Consider the following 22,288-nt stretch of genomic DNA (forward strand, 5'->3'; position numbering starts at 1 on the left):
GCCATTTCCCGCATTGCATTAAAACTGATGGGATTTAGTGACGTCACATAATCCTATGATGTCGTATGACAAGTAGAGGAGTGCTGAAATAAACAGTTGAAACATTACCAAGACAAAAGTTAAATTAGAGACACTTTGACCAGCAAGAGTGTCAAAATCATATTAATAGCAAAATCAAACACAAAATGTGATCAATCTGAACATACATTTATACTGAACAGTTACCGAATACCTCCAAATGCATTTTTTATTTGTAACATAAAATCCTTAAAGTGCCGATTCCATCTGCATTTTGATTTATCATGAATGTTTCTAAATTTGCAAGATATTCCTTACACAATTTGACAATTACTGACCTTGTCTTTGTCATATTTGTGTAATGAAACTCAGTATGAATAAAGATGTTATCTTTTTGTTGAAGGACAGCAAGGCATTTTGTGACAAGTTTGTGGTTGTTTACTTTAGAATTAGCAGTTGACATTGCATTACGTTACCTACTCGTTAATTCGATAGAATTTTATCTCATTTTTATTTCATTGGTTAAATCTCCCAGAGCAACATCACATTTAATTGGACCGGTGAGACCGTCTTAGGGTAATATCACTATTTACAGAAGATCATGTGACTAGTTTTTGACCAATAAGAATACAGATATATTTTCATTATGTAATAATTTAAAATAATTTTGTGAAAAACAAATGTACTGAATGTTATTTGACGTTCAGTGTTTCATTAGTACTGTAGTTACGTTCCGCCATGTTTTGACATCTGCAAAACACATCAATAAAAGTTGTAGAAGCATCACAAGGGGTTTATGGATTTTATAACCTCTGTATCCGAAGGCTCGGGGTACAAGAAGGTATAAAAATCCATAAACCTCATGTGATGCTTCTACAACAAATTTATCTTGCCAACTTGTTTATTTACAAAATTTTCTTCAAACACATCCAAGTGCATTAATAATGTTAAAAAAAATAAAAAATAAGTAACAACGTCATGTACCCAGTTTAGTGTTATTGTAAGGAGATGTAAAGTAAAGTCATTGGAATACTGACGTCATTCAAATCCCGAATTAGCTGTATTAATATTACAATGCTTTGCCACATTAAAATGCTCGCTTTTCTTCAATTTCATTTTCCGAGTGGTTCGCAAATCGTTTGACAGCCATGTTTTATTTACATTTGTAACAAATTTTGCATTGTGCATTAATACAATAACAACAGTCCGATGTTACAGGTGTACGAGGTATAAGATTTGACTCCGCCCACGTGGGTTATAAGGGTTTTGTCCAAGGCTAAATAACCAATGAAATTCTAGTATTTGAAGGCAAGATAATGTTCATTATATCATTTGCTTCCTGTTTCAGATTTGAACTCTTATATATTAATTTTGAAAACTCGAACTCCCTGAAACTCAAACTATTTCCTTTTCCCCTTCAAGATCGAGTTATTGAAGTTTGACTGTATTTCATTTCTACTAAAAAGGTTGTATTTGTTTGAAAACAAAAGCTATGGTTATGCTTTTAGAGCTAAGATAACCAAGTAAACAACATATTATGGATAAAATATTTAACACTTTTGAACCATGTCAAAATTGCCGTTTTTGAAAAAAACCCACCCCAATTTCTCCAGTTTTTAATAAAATTTGACATTACTTCAACAAGTTTGTTTGACAAGATTAACCATATCTTTTTGGTTTCATTAATAATATAGATCATTTTAAACAAATGACTAAAATTTTGGCTCAGTATATCGCCACAAACAGCATCCACAATTAATCACTGAACAAGTTAAATATTATAGTGGTATATTGTTACACTCCTGACATAATACATGTATATTAAGTTAAAATTCTTATGCCCACTTAATTGTTTTGTGGTTAAATTATGATATGATATACCTTTAGTCAAACTAGTTAAATATAACCCATGAAAAACCATTAGTCTTAATCTACATTCTGCAAAAACTATGTTGACTGTAAATAATTTATTAAGTAAACAATCTACCAAGAGATCCTTGTACCACTTTAGTCATGAATGGTATAATAGCAAGCTGTTACACAATTTTCCGATAAGAGCATAGGGTCTACATTGTTTCTAACACCAGCAAACCCTCTGGTGATGCATCAATTTTCTTGTAATTGGCTTTAGTACCATACCTCCAATGTTTTTACCCCGGTAGATGAACCACCAAACTGAAAATATCAGCTGCTATACATGTACATTGTATGTTTGTATAGGTAGAAGATTCTAGCACTCACAGAATTATTTGCTTGATGATACCATCTCTATGAATTTAGCATATCATCAATGCATGCATAAACTGCACAAGGTATCATCGGTCTTGCTATCATGTATACCAGATACTTAGTTTGCCTTCATCTGCTCAATGTCTGCACTTTCCTAATTCTACTCTACTCCCCAGTTTGCTATTTAATAAAACAGTAATAAGATCTAAACAAATTAAGGCAAAAACTTAACCAGCAGATCAGCTAATTTTGCTCTCTGCCTATTCAAACTGGTCCCTGTTGTCTAAAGTTTGTCTAACCTAGAACAGTTGTGACATACATGTATCTAATGAGGGTTTGAGGTTAACTCGCTATAGGGAGAGGTCAATTGGATGAGACTGTCCAACGATTCTCATGTACGTGATTATGCACATGTTAATGAAAATTGTAGTTTCAGGGCTTCTAGATTATGGTAGCCCCACTCCCATGGCTAGTGATATTCATTGTTGGGCTAGTAAATAACTACTATTGCCATGCCCGACGGCTAGTGAAAAAAGGTCAAATGTTGCAATTAAGTCTATTTTGTATATATGAATATCCTACCCCTACCCCAAACCCCAATGTTAGTCTTTTTAAGCTCTATCGCCCTCTTTGGATGACATACGATTTTTACTATTATTTTGTAAAATTGTATTAACTTCAAGTAAAGTAGGGCTAGTAAATTTGTAATCATGGCTAGTAATTTTTTTAAATCACTGATCCCATGGCTAGTGGATTTTATAAAAAATTCTGGAAGCCCTAAGTTTTAAAATTGCTTTTCCTAATGATAACATTTGTGAGTTGTATAAATAGTTGATGGTATCATGCATAACAAAAAGAGTAGTGATGTCCCAAACAAAAATGCATGCTTGCAGCTAGGTTGTTGCAAGGTAGTTACAAGGTTGTTACAAGGTAGTACAAGCAATGCAAGCTATTTGCAAGCTAACATTTAGCTCGCATAAGGTAGTCAGTATTTCTGCAAGCTTGCCGCATGCATGTTTTCATTTGTGAAAGCATGCGCAAGCTTGCTGCATGCATATCTTCAACTGTGCAAGCTTCCCGCAAGCATGTTTTCATTTTTGCTAGCTTGCTGCAAGCATATCTTCAACTGTGCAAGCTTCCCGCAAGCATGTTTTCATTTTGCAAGCTTGCTGCATGCATATCTTCAACTGTGCAAGCTTCCCGCAAGCATGTTTTCATTTTTGTAAGCTTGCTGCATGTATATCTTCAACTGTGAAAGTATGTCTACACTTGTGGAGAAAAAACTAAGTCCAAATCATTTTCATGGTTATTTTTTTTTAATTCATAACTTCTCATATGATTTATCAAATTCAGTGGGAACAGTGGCTAAACAACCAAACATACATGTTACAGATTTAGATTGTATTTACAATAATAATTAAAACAAAATTAAAATTAATACATACGAATGATAATACAATATGGTTAAAACAGAATCATCTTGTAATAATTGGATTTTCAATTGGCCCCAAAAATAACAACATATGCATGGCCATGAGAGGATGACATGGGCCATGTTTGGTTGAAATTAGCCTGGTGGAATTTGAGAAGATGTTGAAAATGTCTGAGCCAATCAGAGGCCAGGGTGGCCATCTTGGACTTTGAATCGGCCACAAAAATAACAACACTAAGTAAGTCATGAGAGAATCATTTGGACTAAGTTTGATTGAAACCTGCCTGGTGGACCTTGAAAAGAAGCAAAAAAATGTCTCTGTCAATCAGAGGCCAGGGCAGCGATCTTGATTTTAAATCTGCCCGAAAAATAACAAACTTGGTCAGGCTAGGGCCATGAGAGGATCATTAGGAATACATATATGGTTTAAATTTGCATGGTGGAACTTGAGTAAAAGTTAAAAACCAAGGTTGTAAAAAGGTTCCAAATACTAGCTTAAACTGAACAAGCTTGCGGGAAGCTCGTCGCAAGCTTGCGGCAAGGTTGCAACAAGCTTCCCGCAAGCTCGTCGCAAGCTTGCGGCAAGGTTGTAAAAAGGTTCCAAATACTAGCTTAAACTGAATAAGCTTGCGGGAAGCTCGTCGCAAGGTTGCAACAAGCTTGCGGGAAGCTCGTCGCAAGCTTGCGGCAAGGTTGTAAAAAGGTTCCAAATACTAGCTTAAACTGAATAAGCTTGCAGGAAGCTCGTCGCAAGCATGCAACAAGCTTGCGGCAAGGTTGCAAGAAGCTCGTCGCAAGCTTGCGGCAAGGTTGTAAAAAGGTTCCAAATACTAGCTCGAAACGCGGTAGTTACTACCTTGCCGCAAGGTTGTTACCAGCTATTTATTAAGCTTGCAATTTTACGTGGCTAGCAACATTTTTGCTTTGCGAGTAAATAAAAAAAAAAGATAAGGTACAAAAATGAGTGTAGATTAGTGTGTTTGTTATGGTGTTCTAATGTTTTACTACGTCACTTTTTCACTTTGTTCATATTCATTTGTAGGTAAGAAATATAAGGAAGGTAAAACCTGGTTTGGGCTACTACAAACATTAAGATGACAACAATTAAACACCTTGTTTATATACAGACATTAATAGTCTAAACAAGAAAATGTCTTTAATATGTAATTTTGGTCGTCGAAAAGGCTGTGTTAGTCGTAAACATGTTACAATTGCAGCAAACTCGAGATAGTCCCTTTAATGAATGGCTTTCGTATTTGATACATGTTTGTTCACCAGGACCCCCATTCCAAAAAGTGATTTTAGCCCTAAAATCACCCTAAGTGTATAACAATATTAAGGTGATTTTGGCACTAAGATCGCTTTCTGGAACGGGGGCCCTGAGTCTTTCAGCAGCATAACTGTAATGTCAAGGTTATTTGAAAGTTTGTTAAATGTACCGTATATCTTCGCCTGTAAGTCGATCTCGGCTATAAGTCGAGTCCCTAATTTCAAGCCCTGAAAACGTATTTTTTTATTGACCCGTTTATAAGTCGACCCATGAAAAACTACTTATAAATATTGAAATATTTCTTATTTTCAGCACATGAGAACAATAATATTTGAACAAAAGAAAATTATTTTACAAACTTCGGTTTTCACGTTTTGTACATCGCAATATAATCAGACTATTCCAATCAAACTATCATTATTACATAGCATCAAAACGAAATATTCCCTTAGTAGAGAGTGAAAGCTGTTTGACTGTTACTGTATAGTACTGTACTGATGGTTTTGTGCACAGACAACAACTTTATTTATAAACACTGACAACAGATCACTACGATAAAACTGAAAGTATCACGTTTTGCCGCCATATTAATACATGTAAGGAGGATAACTCTGGAAAGTACACTGGTTTTTGTACCAAATGATGTGTGTCCCTATTGCTCTAGATAGTGAACTGCAGAGATCAGTCTATTTTAAGGGAAAGCTCAGTAATATTCATGAAGTTAATCACCGCCAAAACATTGTTTGAACAACCATTAATGCCAGTGACCAGATTTCAAAATAAACTCAGGCAACAGGTAGTTAGTATTGTTTACATTTTTACTATTAGTGATGATTGTTAATTTAACTAAGTGGACTGTTGTCTTGGCATGTGAGTGAGATCGTACGCCTTTTCGCATAACCAAAACCGTTCTAATGCCAAAAAAAAAAGGTTATAAAAAATAAATGTGTCAAATTAACATATTTGAGTATAAATACATGGCATACTTCAACAATAAAACTTGTAAAATAATCCACAAAACAGTAATATTTTTTGTTGAATTTTTTTTACCCTCTTATAAGTCGACCCCCCAAGTTATAAAATAATTTTTGGGTGAAAAAAATTCGACTTATAGGCGAAGATATACGGTATGTCCAATTGCTTTTTAGCTTGTGATTCTTTTTAAGGATGGCTTTCAGATTTAGTAAAAATGTTCAGTAAGTGACATTTTCAAACACACACCTCTCAGGACCCATGCATCTGACTCCAATGTAATGTCAAGGGCATTTTGAACTTTGTTAAGTTTATAATTGCTTATACATGTAACTTTGGTAATATTTGGTATACATTTTTACCAAGTCATATTCACACATCTCTTTATAAATGTGATATCAAAACAGAGCAAATTTGCAAACTTAAGTTGACATTTATTAACAAATATAAAGAAAAATTGTTTGAAACACCTTTAAGCTACTAAGAAAAATATAATAATTGTAATTATGTAATATACCATGTATATCTTGGTTATGGAATGTATTACAAAATGTTAAAAGAATCTTGTGGTGTCTTGTTTTTTTAAAAAGGTCTTGCAGTAACGTGTGGATTGATTTATGATTTCACTATTCAGCATATTTAACATATGGGAGTGATCATGACTTTGCCATTCTAGTTTATAACTACAAGAACATTGATGTTTATATTTTATAATTTTGTTATATTTCTTCTCTTTGTATTGTTAAATTATTGCAGAACATATATCACCAACAAAAAATCTATCAAAAACTGGTTACCTCCAATGTTCTGCTTGAAATGGATGCAGATTTCCTGTGTGAATTGGACAAAACAGATTTTCTGCCCTGTAAATCTGTTTCAAATATATCATGGATAAATGCTGGGTAAGTGCTTGTTAATACAAAGTAAATATATTAGAAACTTATATGTACAATGTAGTTTATTGATATTTAAAATATTTTAACCCTATTATGGATTTGTGTACTTATACAAATAATAATGGACACTACCACCAACCAGGGGTGGGGAAAAATAAAATTGTCAGTCGGTCCCATGTGATGTCATCACTACCAGAGGGGGTTGGGAAGAGGGAAAAAGAAGAAAGGAATACAACTAAAAATTATAAAATCATTTAAAAGGTGATATTTGCCAAATAGTGTTTTAAAAAACAAAATCATAGTGGCATTTGTATATTTTTATCTTGAATCATGAACGCAAAATGATAAACATCAAAACATGAAAGAAAAACAAAATGTTTGATCACACATAGCGAAAAAAACAAATTGTATATTCTGTCAAAAAAGAAACGCATAGGTGATAGAGAAAGAAGAAAAGTGTTTGATTTTACAAAATATCTTTTTTTTTTGTACAGTGTTATTGAATGACCATGTTTGTTATGTTCCTAGAATGGGACAGCATGCCCAAATGCACCCTAAAACAAATTTAACGCATGTTGTGCGACAATTGCAGGAAATTGGCATGAAATGGTCAGATTTTGGCGAATGCACGTGAAACTCGGGGGAAAGATTGGGGTAGTGATGGGTATTTAAAGCTGCAATGGTCGCAATGATACCTCATTTTCATTTCGACGTAGATGAGTTACAAGATTCCAAGACTAAACCTGCTGAATCGAAACATTGCAATAGGCCGCCTCCAGTTAGGTGAATCGCAGTCAGTAGTTGCATGCCACATGAATGTCCATCAGAGCACCATTTCACATCTCTAGGACAGGTACCAGTAGTTTCAATCAGCTGAAGACCGGCCCAGAAGTGGAAGACCTCGCATAAGAACTGCAGCACAAGATCGCTACATCCGGGTTCTGCACTTGCGTCACCGAACTGCCACAGCAACGAATACTGCTTGACGCATACCTGGTTTGAGAAGGGTGTCTGCACAAACCATTCGGAACCGACTTCAAGAAGCTGGTTTACGGGCTAGGAGACCGTCTGTTGGCCCCGTCCTGCGACGTCAACATTGACATTTATGTGTTCGCTGGTGTACATATGTACAGGGGTGGAACTTGGGAAACTGGCGGCGAGTATGGTTCAGCGACGAGTCACGTTTCCTTTTACAGCGACGTGATGGACGACAACATGTTTACAGACGCCGCAATGAACATTTTGCCAACAACTGCATCACCCAAGTTGACAGATTCGGTGGAGAGAGTGTTATGATGTGGGGTTCCATCTCATACACCGGCAGAAGTGAACTTGTGTTTGTACAAGGCAACCTGACAGCTGTACACTACCGAGATGAAATTCTTTGTCATCACATGCTTCCTATTTTGGATCGACAGAGAGAACTCTTTCAGCAGGACAATGCCAGGATGCATATGGCATGTGTAACAATGGACTTCCTACAGAATGAGAACATTCATGTGCTGCTATGGCCATCAAGTTCGCCAGATTTCAACTCCATTGAACATCTACATGTATGGGACGAACTGGACAGACGTGTAGGCCAGCATGACCCGAAGTCTCGGACGCTTCCGCAACTGTCACATGCACTGCAGGAAGAATGGGCTAGGATTCCACGTGCCCGGATTCAGAGACTTATTCCAAGGAGATGTTGCGCAGTGATTGCTGCTGCTTTTGGCCACACATGGTACTGATTTCAGCGCCCTTGTGCAATGCTGTTTGGTGACGAAAATGCCTCCACTGCCGTCAGTCCATAGCAAGAACATTGTCACATACTCATGTCAAATTTGACTTTGATACGATCATAAATAATGAAATTATGCCACTTTGTATTAAAGAGATAATTCCATGAATATTTCGCCTATGCGTTTCTTTTTTGACAGAGTATATATATTTTACTTAGTGGAATAAATAATATAAAAAAGGAATAAAAGTTATGCATTTTAACTCCTATATATGTATAAAAAGTACGAGTATTCAGTACTGTGTCCTGAAAATTAATAAACAATAACACTGTTGGAGCGTTTGACAACTTGAGCTAGCACACGTTTAAACAAAACAATTAATAACGTTGTCGCCGATTGGATGACATTTGACTGCTACTGGCTCTAGAGATAGATGGTTTAGCTATTCCAGCTCACTCCCACTTGTAACAAAAAAGGTAGAAACGTCTTTTTAATTTTAAAATCCTTTATAATTATTTGATACACTACATTGAACAGTCAACAAGAAATACATTTATATATTATTTCAGTGTATTTTATGCTATTTCAAGCAGTTTGTATTTCACAAAAGCCTCTTGCCTCGGAATTAGACACTCGACCCGACACAGCTCCATACACAGGCTTTGACAGGTGTTGATTGTGACCAGTTGCAAACTCTGGGTCCTTTGTTTTAATTGGAGTGTAATACCTTGGTAGCTTTCTCACCAAGAATTGTGTTATTGTTAACGTCTGTTTAATCTCGTGACCAGCTCAGAGGCTTTGACAAATGTCTAGCCTATAGTGGCAGTGGATTGATACTATTGTAGATCCGACTTATGGCAGACTTTAAAATCACAGACGTCTGAAACACCAGTCAGTTTGACCACTATTTATTTATTATTATTTTAAATCATGCACAAGATACCGATGTCTGGGCAGGCCTTTCCAATTTATGAATAGGAATTTGTTCCACTAATAGAAATGGACAAGTGCTTCGGACTGACAAGAATGACAAAAGTGGGACTGGCAAACACACGTTTAAAAAAAAAAAATTCGGTCTCAGAGATCGACAATCGGTCCCAGATGGAAAAAAAGGGCTTTTGCCCACCCCTGACACCAAACAAATAGCTTCATATGTACTTGTACAGCACCCTCCTTGGCTATAAATGTGACATATGGGCAAGATATAATTTTGGTAATGAACAGAAAGGAACTTTATTGTTTGAAAACAGTTTTGAGGCATGTGGTCACCACTATTGATGATAATTTGTGACAATACAAACATAAAGCCAAGCACTGACTAAATTATTAACAGTAGGTGCTATATACTACCTGACATGACGAGAACAGCCTTTGTGACATGATTTTAAAAGCAAATAAAATTGATACTTCGCCACCTGCAACTTTAATTATCCAGCCTCCTTGACACATGGAGTAATGGAGGGGAGGCAGCTCTCATTAAAAATATGTAGCAGGCAGTGTAAACAATGGTCTTGCCTCTAGATAAGCAGATATACACAGACCTCTGAAAATTGTGAGAATGATCGTTTCATTCTCACGTTGCTTTGCACAAATCTAATTTTGTGTAACCTATTTTTGTTCACACAAAGGAGTAGGTACGATAATGTGTTTGCGGCCCCCAATAAATCGAGGAAACAAAATTCACAATTTGGCTTTTAAAAGTAGGTGTTGGAAATAAATAAAGGTTTTAATGTTTTAGTGTTACACATTTTTTTGTGTGTTATGTGTCGAAAGTATGATAAATCTGGTGGCAAAGTGTTCAATTTTAGTCTCAATTCATGTTTTAGCCATTTGTACCACTTTCAAAGCATCAAAAATGTATCAGCGCAGTCGTGTTCAGTCTTCAATTTTTAAACACAACACGATATTAAGATAATATAACTACTGTGTAAAAATAAAGATTGAACACGAATGCACTCATAATGAAAACAAAATAAAATGATTGGTTTTGTATAGTTTTTAACAACAAAGGGATGTAACTACATGTACGTCATGTTGTGAATCTACAGCTCGATCCAGATTGCACCTGTCAATGTGTCCTGTCATTAATTATTAACAATGATTTTACACATCAAGTTGAAGATTTGGTGATTCATCCAAGATTAAAGAAATTGGTAAGTATTTTAAATTATTGAGAACCCTACATTTCCTAAAATTTAGTTTTATACGATATTGTCAATTTTAGGTAAAATACTGTGAGTACTCTTTCGATCTATCAATCGGTTTTCAATGTCAGTGACAGATATTGGGGCAGGTTATGGATTTACAATGTAACCTACAGTTAAGAACTAGAAAATCGACTTCTTGGCCTAACCAATCTTCCTTTGATGAATACTATTCTTTTTTCATTTATTATATTCCATTTTTATGGGTGGTTTTTATTTTTAAAAATGGTTTATCATCTGCTAAAAACATGTCAAACGAAAGCGTTTATTGAATGAAACAATTACATATATTATTTTATCAGCATAATTATTATTATTATTTTTTTTTTTCCATTAATGCATTTAAAATTAATGGTAATAAAAGGAATTTTATGGATTTAATAACATCGTTTGTTATTATTGCTTCATTTATATATTTCAATATACAGATAGCACAAATGTTTTATTTAAATTGGGGTTTTTCTTTTTAAATGTAGGGCAAACATGCTTGAAATGTTTTGCAATTACGTATATATAAATGTTGTATAATCTGAAATAGATATTTTGTTATATAACTGACCATGATCCTAATTTTGCTGAAATGCTTATAATTATGTAATGTTTTCTCCTCCAGGACACATTATGCCAAAGCAGATTATTTGCTGCCTCTGAAGAGGTGTAAACAAGCAGCAAGAAGACACGTTGTGAATAGTGGCCTCAAGAACTACCTTGAGAAAAGCCTCTTAAGAGAAGTGGACAACAAAGAGACTATCTGCAATGCTTGTTATGCCAAGTACCGATGACAGTCTTCTACAACAGTATGGCATATTGATGAAGAATTACCACAAGCCAATCTTCTGAGCCCAAAGACCATACAGCTCAAAATTCCATCAACCCCAAGGAGCCACAAATACTGCATTGTATGTAAGAAGACCGGAAATCAGCGAAACCACTTTCATAGAAAAGGGTGTATTCATTGACTCTAGAAACAGATGCTATCTTAAACATAAATTGAAACAACCTATTTTTCTAAATCAGCACTCGGTGATTTCTGTGACAAAACAGTGTGATATTTTTTCTAGGATGGACATTGTTTCCTTGCTTGAAAATATACGTCATATGATCAAAAAACAAAGTCACATCAACTTAACATTTCATCAATGGTGATGGACGATGACTGCTGCTGTTTAACTGGTTTAACCAAAGAGTAGTTTGTAGATTTAACAAGCTATCTACAGCTGTGCGGTCATTGCCTACATGCCTATGTGTGTTCAAAAACAATGATGCCTCCATAACAAAACATGCCTTCTCACACAATTTAGAAAACATAAATGAGTGGATCCAAGAGAACCATGTTTGTATTTTAGACAGAGGATTCCGGGATGCTGTGGAGTTTCTTCATCAAGAACGATGACTTGATGTGAAAATGTAATCCTATTTACCAAAAGTCCAACAACAACACACCACTGATGAAGCTAACTCAAGCAGACTAATAACAAACATTAGATGAGTAGTAGAAAGTGTAAATGGCAAACTCAAGCATTTTAAATATTTAGATAAAGTTGCACCTAATACAATGATCCTTTACATTGGTGATTTTTTGCAAGTTATTAGGGCAATCTGTAACAAATACGGAAAAACCTCTAGTGACATCCGACAATCCATTAGCAAATATTATAGCAAGAAAAGGCAGAGGAAGGCAACCATCTTCAGAAGTACTTAGAGGATAAAGATTTGCTGAAGAAGAAATCTGTATTTTAAAAATCTGGATGATGCAACTGTGGGGCTGCAAAACTTCCCTAAGTTGAACATGGATCAGCTAAGAGATATCACCATTGGAGTATATCACCTGAAACAAGCCTCATCATACTTCAGGAACATATTTTGATGACAATGGGGAGTATCCTTTGATGGTGTGTAAGGAAAGCCCAACATTAATCAAAGTAAAAATCCAGTCTAGTCATACAAATAGTGCTGCACATACGCTTTGGATTGAGTATAGGAACACTCCCTATAAACCTGTTATAGGATGGTACTATACCTGTAAAGTAGGTGCTCGGGTTGTAGGTTGCTGCGCACATGTAGCTAGTGTGTTGTGGTATTTAAGGACTATGGATAAATCAAGTCAAAAATATCACAGAAACCAAGTATTCCCTTTTGGATACACGTGACATGCCAGCAAAGGACAGCTCACTAGAGAGTGACAGGTATCAAGAAGAATAATTATATCATATATTGGTGTACATTGAACCTCAGCATGTGTAATACAGTTTCTGATCTCAGGAAATGAAACGAACGTGTTTCCTATTGTAAAGTATTCCATTTATATTGAAGTTAACAATGTTATTATCAGCCCCATGAAAGAGCACTATATAAAAGAAATGCATGCTTATAGCATTCAAAGATATTCTGCTGTATGAAACTATGTTTAATTTACATACCAGTAATACAAACTTGGGTAGTAAAAGCTATAAATCTATTCATACTGCACCTGTGATAACATATTCTTGTTAATTAATTAAACAATATAACTGAGTAATACATGACTAAAATTAACATTGTTACTAGATATTTAGACAAGATATAGACTTAATTGTTTCAGACATGTAATGATTTGATAGGTTAGCCTGTTACATTATGCGAAGGTGAAGGCACTGTATAGCGTTATTTAATGCAAATGTAACTGACTAAACTTATCACTTTTAAAAATGATTTTAAGAAATATTTTGGAAAGATTTGGTGTGATATGATTGGCTGAAGTAAGTGACTTGTAAACCATAAGAGGCTTTTGCTGCATCTCAGCAAAACACCGGCCTTGGTGGCGTCTTGGTTAGGCCATCGATCTACAGGCTGGTAGGTACTGGGTTCGGAATCCCAGTCGAGGCATGGGATTTTTAATCCAGATACCGACTCCAAACCCTGAGTGAGTGCTCCGCAAGGCTCAGTGGGTAGGTGTAAACCACTTGCACCGACCAGTGATCCATAACTGGTTCAACAAAGGCCCGGTTTGTGCTGTCCTGCCTGTGGGAAGTGCAAATGAAAGATCCCTTGCTGCTAATTGGAAAGAGTAGCTCATGTAGTGGCGATAGTGGGTTTCTTCTCAAAATCTGTGTGGTCCTTAACCATATGTCTGATGCCATATAACCGTAAATAAAATGTGTTGAGTGCATCGTTAAATAAAACATTTCTTTCTTTCTCAGCAAAACAGATCTATGGTGAGACATTGGCATGTGTGACCCTGAACATCCAAGTGCCATGGAAATAGAGTTTTTAACATATCAATAAAATGAATATACATTTTTAATGTACTAGTTGGATTGGCCATTTGTTCTATAATACATGCTAGTATCAGGGTTGAAAATGAACATGAAAACCATGGTCGCCAGCAGGGCCAGTTGAAGAAAAATCTTACTGGCCCTTCTCAAATTCAACTAGCCCTCCGATTATCACATTGAAATTTAACTGCAAAGCCAAAATTAAAACTAGAATGTTCTTTGTTGAATAATAACCATGTGCTCACCATATATAGTCTGTTTGCTTCCAAGAAACCCCGATGAATTGGCATGTAACTTCATAATGAAGTTTAACCCCATACCAACTTAAATAAAAAAATTTGAAAAAAGAAATCTAGTATAAATAAAAATGTTTCTTTAGAAATTACCATTAAATTATATAGATTAAATGTCATTTTTAATCCAGGCGTGAAGACAAAATGCTATAACAGCCAAGTAATGCAGCTTGACTTGCATTGCCTCTGAAGTAAAAAAAATTATGCACTACAACAAGAATAAAAGTAGAACTGTGCGTGCTGTAGTATATAAACTAGCATGGGGTGACAGTCTTCTTTATGGTGATGCAAGAGGGATGAAATACACTTTGTGGCAATGCAAGGGTAAAATCTGGGTGGGGGGTATCTGAGTAGTTAATAGTCTAAAACTCCTTAAATGGTTAAGAACAGAATTTTCTTTAAGTTTCTATAATTTTTTCCAGATTTTTTCTTCCCCCCCCCACCCCCCCTTACTAGCTATGGCCCTGATATATCTATATTTCTGTTAATAATATTATAACAGACCTGTATGATTGGATACACACACACCCTGATAACGTAAATGACCTCTATTGACTTTCATGTCAGTACAGGGGACAATATTTCGAAATCTGAGGTACGCGGAAGTCGGTTCACGTGGTTTTTACCTAGGTAATCAATTGTTCGGTTACGTGAATTATATTTGCGTAACCCATGGGTTATCTGATCGGTTACCTCAAAATTACGTTGAAATTATATTTTAAATACATAGTTTTTAGTTGAAAGATAAAGTTAAAACAAATACAAAAGAAAACATTTAAAAAAGAAAAGAAAAAAAAAGTCTTTAATGTTTGCTAAAGTTAACAATATTATAAAAGAACTGAATATTAGCTCCAGTACTGAAACAAAATACAGGGGCGTAGCCAGAAATATTCTTAGCATTACACACGCGATAGGCGTGCCCGAGCGGGGGATTCGGCCACACACACCGTCACCGTGAAAATTTTAAAAGTCAGGACGACTGCAGATGCATTTTTTAAAATCTTTTTTCGAGTCAATTTTAAGAGGTCTATTATATAGAACAATTACAGACAGCCTCGACCTATTCCCGGATTTTGTTTTTGCAATACGCACGTGCGTAATGGGCGCTACGCCTTTGAAATAGATAAATACTCATTTGTAGGGATTCCTTTTTGCGATTTGCGGTGGCTATGCTACTTTCACTTCATCAATGGTACTTATATACTACAGTGACGTTCCAAATGTTTGGGGTTTTTTAAAGCTCATTATGCGATGTTAGTATTTTAAAAATTTTGTGACACTTTTGGATTCCTGTTTACGTTAAAACTGTTTTTAACATATGTAAAATTATAGCCAATCCAATACTATGTCTACATATATTCCTTTAGAGATAAAATAGCAGCAGAAAATTTAGCCGTCCGAGCACATTTCTTTAAAACTGTTTTAAAACTGTAGACTGGTCGTAAGTTACAACTGTTGCAATATAAGACTTTCAAGTATCTAAAAATCAGTCTAAAACATTTGTCGGAATACCAGTAGTATGTCTGCATGAATAAACTTCCTGTAATCGTGAAGTTTGCAAGTTTTAATTTCTGAATGTTTACAGGTCATGACGTAACCGATTTGCGGTTTTTGTAAATTTAATTTTGCGTAACCGACACGCGAACAGAACGGCGGTTCGCGTGAAATATTGTGCCTTGCTGTATATTAATTTTTTCGATCGTTACTATTGAAAAAGCATTGGAATGTTGAGAGTAATTTGGAATAGGAAATAATATTTAAAAATACATTATTGCAATCTGATTAAAATTAGCTCTACTGGGTCTAGCCAGTAGATCTAACAGCATTGCATGGACTGCCATGTCCAGGTGACATTTCATCTATAAATAACAATTTAAATATCGACCATTTACACTTCGCCTTTTATAGCGTTATTCGGGAGCATACAAATTTTAAAAATATCGGGCGAGACTATTTATGCAATAGGTGAACTTGTTGGTCTATTTCAACATTGCAAAAACAGGGTAATAAACTTTGGATTGTATACTACATGTAGTATAAATAAATTATATGGCTATACCATCACAGGTTTTTTTTTCGTCTTGAAATGAATTTTATATCAAATTTTATATTGCAATTAGTTTCTGGCATACTTCGTAATTCACCCGAATCATTTCGTTATACCCTCGGCATAATCCCAAATTTTTTCAAATTCTTTTCAAATCACTGGCATGATTTTGGGAGTAAGGTTTTGATTGGTCAAATGAAAGGTCAACTGGACATGAGCTCCAACGGGCTGCTGTTAGATCCACATGTAGGCCTAATAATGGAGCTAATTTTAATTAGATTGCATTTATTGCAATTTGACACTTTTATTGCGAAATGACACTGGTCTAATTATTTTGACAAGATGGAAATGCTTTCTTTGCCTTTTGGGGATACCAAGCTAGTCCATTTATTATGGACTGATAACAAAGGGCTCGATGTCCTGGGTAAACATAATGTTTCATGAATATGCGAAGAGACAGGTTGAAAAGGGCAAAAGCAGAAGCTGACCATCTTATTTTAGTCTATAGCACTAAATTAAACCCCAAACCCCATAGATGACAATAGCAAATGTGGCTAAAGTTGCTACATGCAATCTTTAAATCAGAAAAATATGAGGTTATAATGCTAATTTGAGATATACTAGAAAGCACCCATTACTACTCCATTCCATACAAAGATTGTGGCACTCTGCACATGTTTCAAATGCAGTAGTACCTGGCACGTACACTGAATTAATTCAAATTAATATAGCAAATATATTTAGTGGCCATATGAAAAAAATAACACTTATGACAACATGTTCTTTCAAATATCTCGCCAGGCGTGACCATATTTATTAAGCTCTTAAAGTTCAAACTTTGATCAGATGAGATGTTATTTCTCATTTTATTACCTACATCGTTATTAAGGAGACAATAAGTCTAGAAGCATTTTCAATATTTGCTAACGTTTTTCTCACAGGCCTTAATAGAGTGCATTTTTTTTATACTAAAGGCATATTTATTCGTTCCATTTATTTTAACTTGATTTTCGTGCATGTATCCAATTACGGTTCAAACACGGGTATTCAGGCTGTCTCTAAATGACAGTGGATGAATATTAATTGTTGGTGACAAGTCGGTGTAGTGGCCTTACACCCCCTTCTGGGCTTTTAAAACACTGGGGTGCGAACTCTGTACCTACCAGCCTTTAGACCGATGACTCAACCATTACATCATTAAATCCAGTACTGTAAGGCATATTGCACGTGAAATATTGTAATAGATATTGTCAATGAAATGGAAATCACAGCAAGTAGGAAGTAGAATGCATGACATATTTTTGCTAAGACACTACATATTAAAACGGTTTACAATATCATTGAATTTTGCAACACTTTTGAAGTGTTAGCTAGCTGTTAAACTTATTCTCATAATGTTTAATTGAGTTACCAGCTGAATGCAGAAGCAAAAAACTAAAATGTTAGTGTCCCCTAACTTATTTTAACAAGTATATTTTCAGTGTTGAATTTAAAATTGTTCCACAAATTATCTTGTTCTACATTTTTGAGATGTTATTTTATACTACACACAGAATTGAATATAGTTGAAATAAAAACTTTTGCAATTTGTGATGGGTCTTTTACTATTTTGCCTGGACTAATGTCAGAGTAGGTTGGAATCGGATTGAAAAAAAAAAATTGTATTGCAATTCAGCACTTTATTGGAAAGCAGGCAGGCACAGATGGACAGGACGGACGGACAGGACAGACAAACAGACAGGACGGAGATGAAACCTATAGCCCCTCTGGTTGGACTGGTAGGGGACTAATAAAAAAGGTGGTATTCTTTTTTGTAGAACTTAATTTGCTGCCTAATACTTAATTATGTAATATGCATGCATTATTTAGTTATTCCCAAGACTGAATAAAGTTGATGTATTGATCAGTTGTTTCTATTAATACTGTTGGCCATGAATTGTAGTGACTCAATATACTCTTATACATATATCCATATATTCTTGTGCTATTGAATGTTAACATTTGTGGGGGTTTTTCAGACTGTCATCCGTTTTACTTCCTTGCCTGCTAGCCTACCTTGTGGCCCGGTGCATGCAGAATGAAGCTGTACATTCGATATCTCACCCCGTTCTGGATATCTTGACGCTTGTTACCACAGTGGTTGCAATCACATCACTAGCCAAAGATGCTCGTATCTGCATGTGGCAGAAATACTGGGATGGGTTGGCTCAGTCTTATGAACATTTTGTGCTGACCAGTGAGCAGCTATCCATAGTTGTCAAGAAGTCACTTCAACTTGTACAAGAGAGGGAACTGATTGCCAGAGGATTTTCTTTGTAGGTACTTAATTAATAGACATGCTAAACAGCTTCATATATACTTGTATAACACCACTCCTTGCCTATAAATGTGACATCCAATATTCCATAATCATACTATCAATTCTGTTGAGACACCAACATAATAAAATAAAGAAAAGTGGTACTCTTTTCTGGGGGTTTTATAGAGCTAAATTAGGTATAATTTTCTGATGAACAGAAAGGCATTTCCTTGTTTGAAACAGTTTTGAGGCATGTGGTTGAGCATGTAATATTTAATTATGTAGTATGCTCTATAGAACATGGGTTTATGGAATGTATTATAAAAAGGTTTAACATTTACATGATACAGGTATATGATTTATCTTTTCACTTCTGACTCTGTTCATAACATGTATGTGAACCATCTTGGCTGTGACAGTTTAGTGTGTGTTTTTTTCTAGAGTTCCTCCTGGGTGTGCAGCTTCTCAGCTGGTACAGAAAGTGTCCTCCACATCACTGAGGCAGTGTCCAGAGCTGAGGAAACAGATCTTCTTAAGTGTCCGTGCTTGTATGCTCACCTGCAGGAAGGCAACATTGCACATAATTAGTATGTATCCTTTGCTATTGATCAGCATTTTGTTAGAGAATTAAAAGTTAATTCCATTTGTCACAAAGGTTTATGTACTCTTTGGTTTTCATGCTATTCAGCCCAATCCATTTACCACAGACAAGTTTAATTCAGGCATCAGTCATGCAAGCGTAGTTTTGTGAAACCCATTTGGGACATCAATTATGTGGTCATGGCAACGTACACAGACACAAATTGGGTTACCTCAATTTGTTTTCGTGTAACCAATTGAGAGAGGCCTGTTACAGATTCATCGTCAAATATTACCTTTATGTTAGCACCTTTATGCACAGTGGATGCATTCGATTGCTTTGATTTGCATTTGATCTATATGCTAACATAAAGGTAAAATTAATGTCAGTGTTACTCAAAATAGAAATGACTAACATGGGAACTTTATACAAAAAGGATGCATATGGACAGGGTTTCTACCAGAGGGTAAAACGGGTATGGCGCCATACCCAAATGTTTTTGCAGATTTAGTTAACCTTTTGACAAAATTAATGACCATTATCATTACTGTCTGATTTTCTTAACCCTAACCCTAAACTTAACCCATTTTCTTTCTGGGGGAGGCCCCCCATAGCCCCTTGTTGATCGTGGTTGCATTCAATTCCATAGCGCCATATCCCAAAACAATTACTGGCAGAAACACTTATAGATTGATTTTTGTTAAAGTCCTTGATCAAATGATAAATGTTATTTAGTCCTGCAGCAGAGTCTGAAAAAGAGCCATGGCTAAAATTAATCACTAGGGTGTGGAGTTCATGAAAATATAAGATGACATGTTCTCAAATTGATGCAAACAAGATGGTGTCTGTTTTTGAAAATGGATGCCAGTTCATCATCAAAACTGTATCTTCAGAACTACAGCACTTGACATTTCTATCTTGGTGTCAAAACTGATATTTATGGGCTCAACGAGTTCATTGACACTGTAATGCTGTCAGATATTGGGTTGACAAACATTCAAAATGGCTGACTGAAAAGGGTGGCAATTTTGGAATGAAAATCTAAAAATATTTGTAATAAGACTAATTTTATGTTAGATGTTAGGTTTAGATTGTTGATAAGTTTAGTTATCATGTTTTCAAAATTACTAAAATAAGATATAATTGCAAATTGTAAATAATTGTATCAAATAATAAATCAAGATACCAGATATATGTCATCAAATGGTTTCTCGGGTAAGAATGTGTTGTTGTCATTATACAACTATTAGCATTCACAAACACCTAACTAAGACCTGAATAAATACACAAATGGATAAAGTAGTGAGTGAACGAGTGAGTGTCTGTATGTATGAATGTGTGTCTGTATGTATGAATCAATCAATCAATCAATCAATCATGAATTAATGAAAGAATGTTTAGAAAATTCCAGCACATGGTTAAAAATTAAGTTGAAAACCATGGTTACCAGCAAGGCCAGTTGGAAGAAAAATCTTACTGGTCCATCTCAAAATTCAGCTAGGCCTACTATTATCACATTGAAATTTAACTGCACAGCCAAAATCAAAACTATCTAATATTCTCTGTTGAATAATATCCATGTGCTCACCAATGCAGTTTGGTGGTAATTTGTAAAGAATTTTTTTAATTTATTTACCCTGAAGATTTTTCACCAGAAAAAGAAGTTATTTAAGATATTATGGGTTTAAAACTAAAATTAATAAATTAATATTTTTTTATATGAATTTTATCTTTATGCATTATGAATTTACTTTTCAATTCATGGGTTCCCTTTTGACGCACACGGACAATAGCCTAAAAATTGGTCAAATGTAATAACTTGTGTGTTTGTACACGCACACGTGTGCGTTTAATTTGGATATTGTAAATATTAGTAGGCTACTAATAAAATAAATATCAAAAGCAAAATAAATCTGTTTATTACAGTAATATTTGGACAGTTGTGTCATCATGTATATCTGATCTCTTCTTAGTTTATTCAAATTGCTTAAACTTAAAACAATACCGACAATGACAATTAATTAGCTGACCTTTGGAATAAGCAGTGTAGTAATGAAAAATGTCATTGTTATTTTTATATGTGTGCATGCGCTCACATTAGTGAGTTAAAACTACAAGATAGATTTTGATTTTGTCCCAGAATAATATAAACTAATTAAATGTGATTGCTTTTTACCATAACATTGAATAACAATTGTCAAAATGTAGGTCTACTAGATAATTACGGCATATTCAGTCCATTCCAATAAGCCAACAACTTTCAGATTAAAAAAACATACTTTATGTCTGCAATACATTTTGATCTCTATTTTGAGAAAGATCCAGACCTAAACCACAGGAGCTGAGTCTGGCACTGTCAAAATATAGAGCATGTTCCATGTCTTCTGCTGCTGTAGTTTGTGCCAGCAGACGTGTGTTTTGTCACATTCGATTCAGTTTCAGTGCGTTTAATTTTTAATTGATACCATACTCGCCAGACCCTAATATCAATGGTCGCCCAACGGACTACCTTTGTAAATTCTTAGTCACTTTTGTTTCCACTAACTATCGTTTGATATTTTGTCCTCTGTTGCAGATATAATAGGTTGAAACTGTTGATTTTTACTTTCTGTTATTCTGTTTATTAAGCAGATCTTTATAAAATATTGTAAACTTTTGATTTTGAGGGGATATGAACGCTTATAAAAACAACGGAAGTGGTAGTGTTTATCATTAAAATCATTTATCTTGAGTGCCAAATAATATATACACCGCCTTTACAAAAACGAAACTACTTTTTATCAGCTGGCGATATTTTATCACAGCGATCGATTCGTTCGATGAAGATGGAAATAACAAAAATGTATCTGACATTAGGAGATCACTTTACAAACATCTTTATTGTTTTTCGTATATCTTGAAATCTTTATTAAAAATAATAATATTAAAACTTTGATCGGTCCAGCAAAACCGGAACTGCCCGTGAATGTCAGACCTATATCATTCAGTTAAAAGTTTTTTTTATAAACCCCTTTGCACTTTTTTGTAGGCAAAATAAGGAGTATGTCTTTTCTCAAAGTCTACCAACACA

At 35.0% G+C, this 22,288-nt stretch overlaps 1 protein-coding gene across 4 annotated transcripts in view; it reads left to right on the forward strand.

Annotated features, from left to right (window-relative positions):
- Positions 1–22,288, forward strand: part of LOC121368239 (vezatin-like) — a 77,888-nt gene that overhangs the window by 18,741 nt on the left and 36,859 nt on the right. For 3 of the 4 annotated variants that reach the window (XM_041492878.1, XM_041492880.1, XM_041492881.1), the window contains exons 4-6: positions 6,678–6,823; positions 18,358–18,654; positions 19,080–19,229. In XM_041492878.1, the coding sequence (XP_041348812.1) occupies positions 6,678–6,823; positions 18,358–18,654; positions 19,080–19,229 (593 nt within the window). The remainder of the gene's footprint in view (positions 1–6,677; positions 6,824–18,357; positions 18,655–19,079; positions 19,230–22,288) is intronic. The other variant, XM_041492879.1, reaches the window with a different exon arrangement.

The sequence above is a fragment of the Gigantopelta aegis genome, chromosome 3, assembly GCF_016097555.1.
Source record: "Gigantopelta aegis isolate Gae_Host chromosome 3, Gae_host_genome, whole genome shotgun sequence".
NCBI lineage: Eukaryota > Metazoa > Mollusca > Gastropoda > Neomphalida > Peltospiridae > Gigantopelta > Gigantopelta aegis.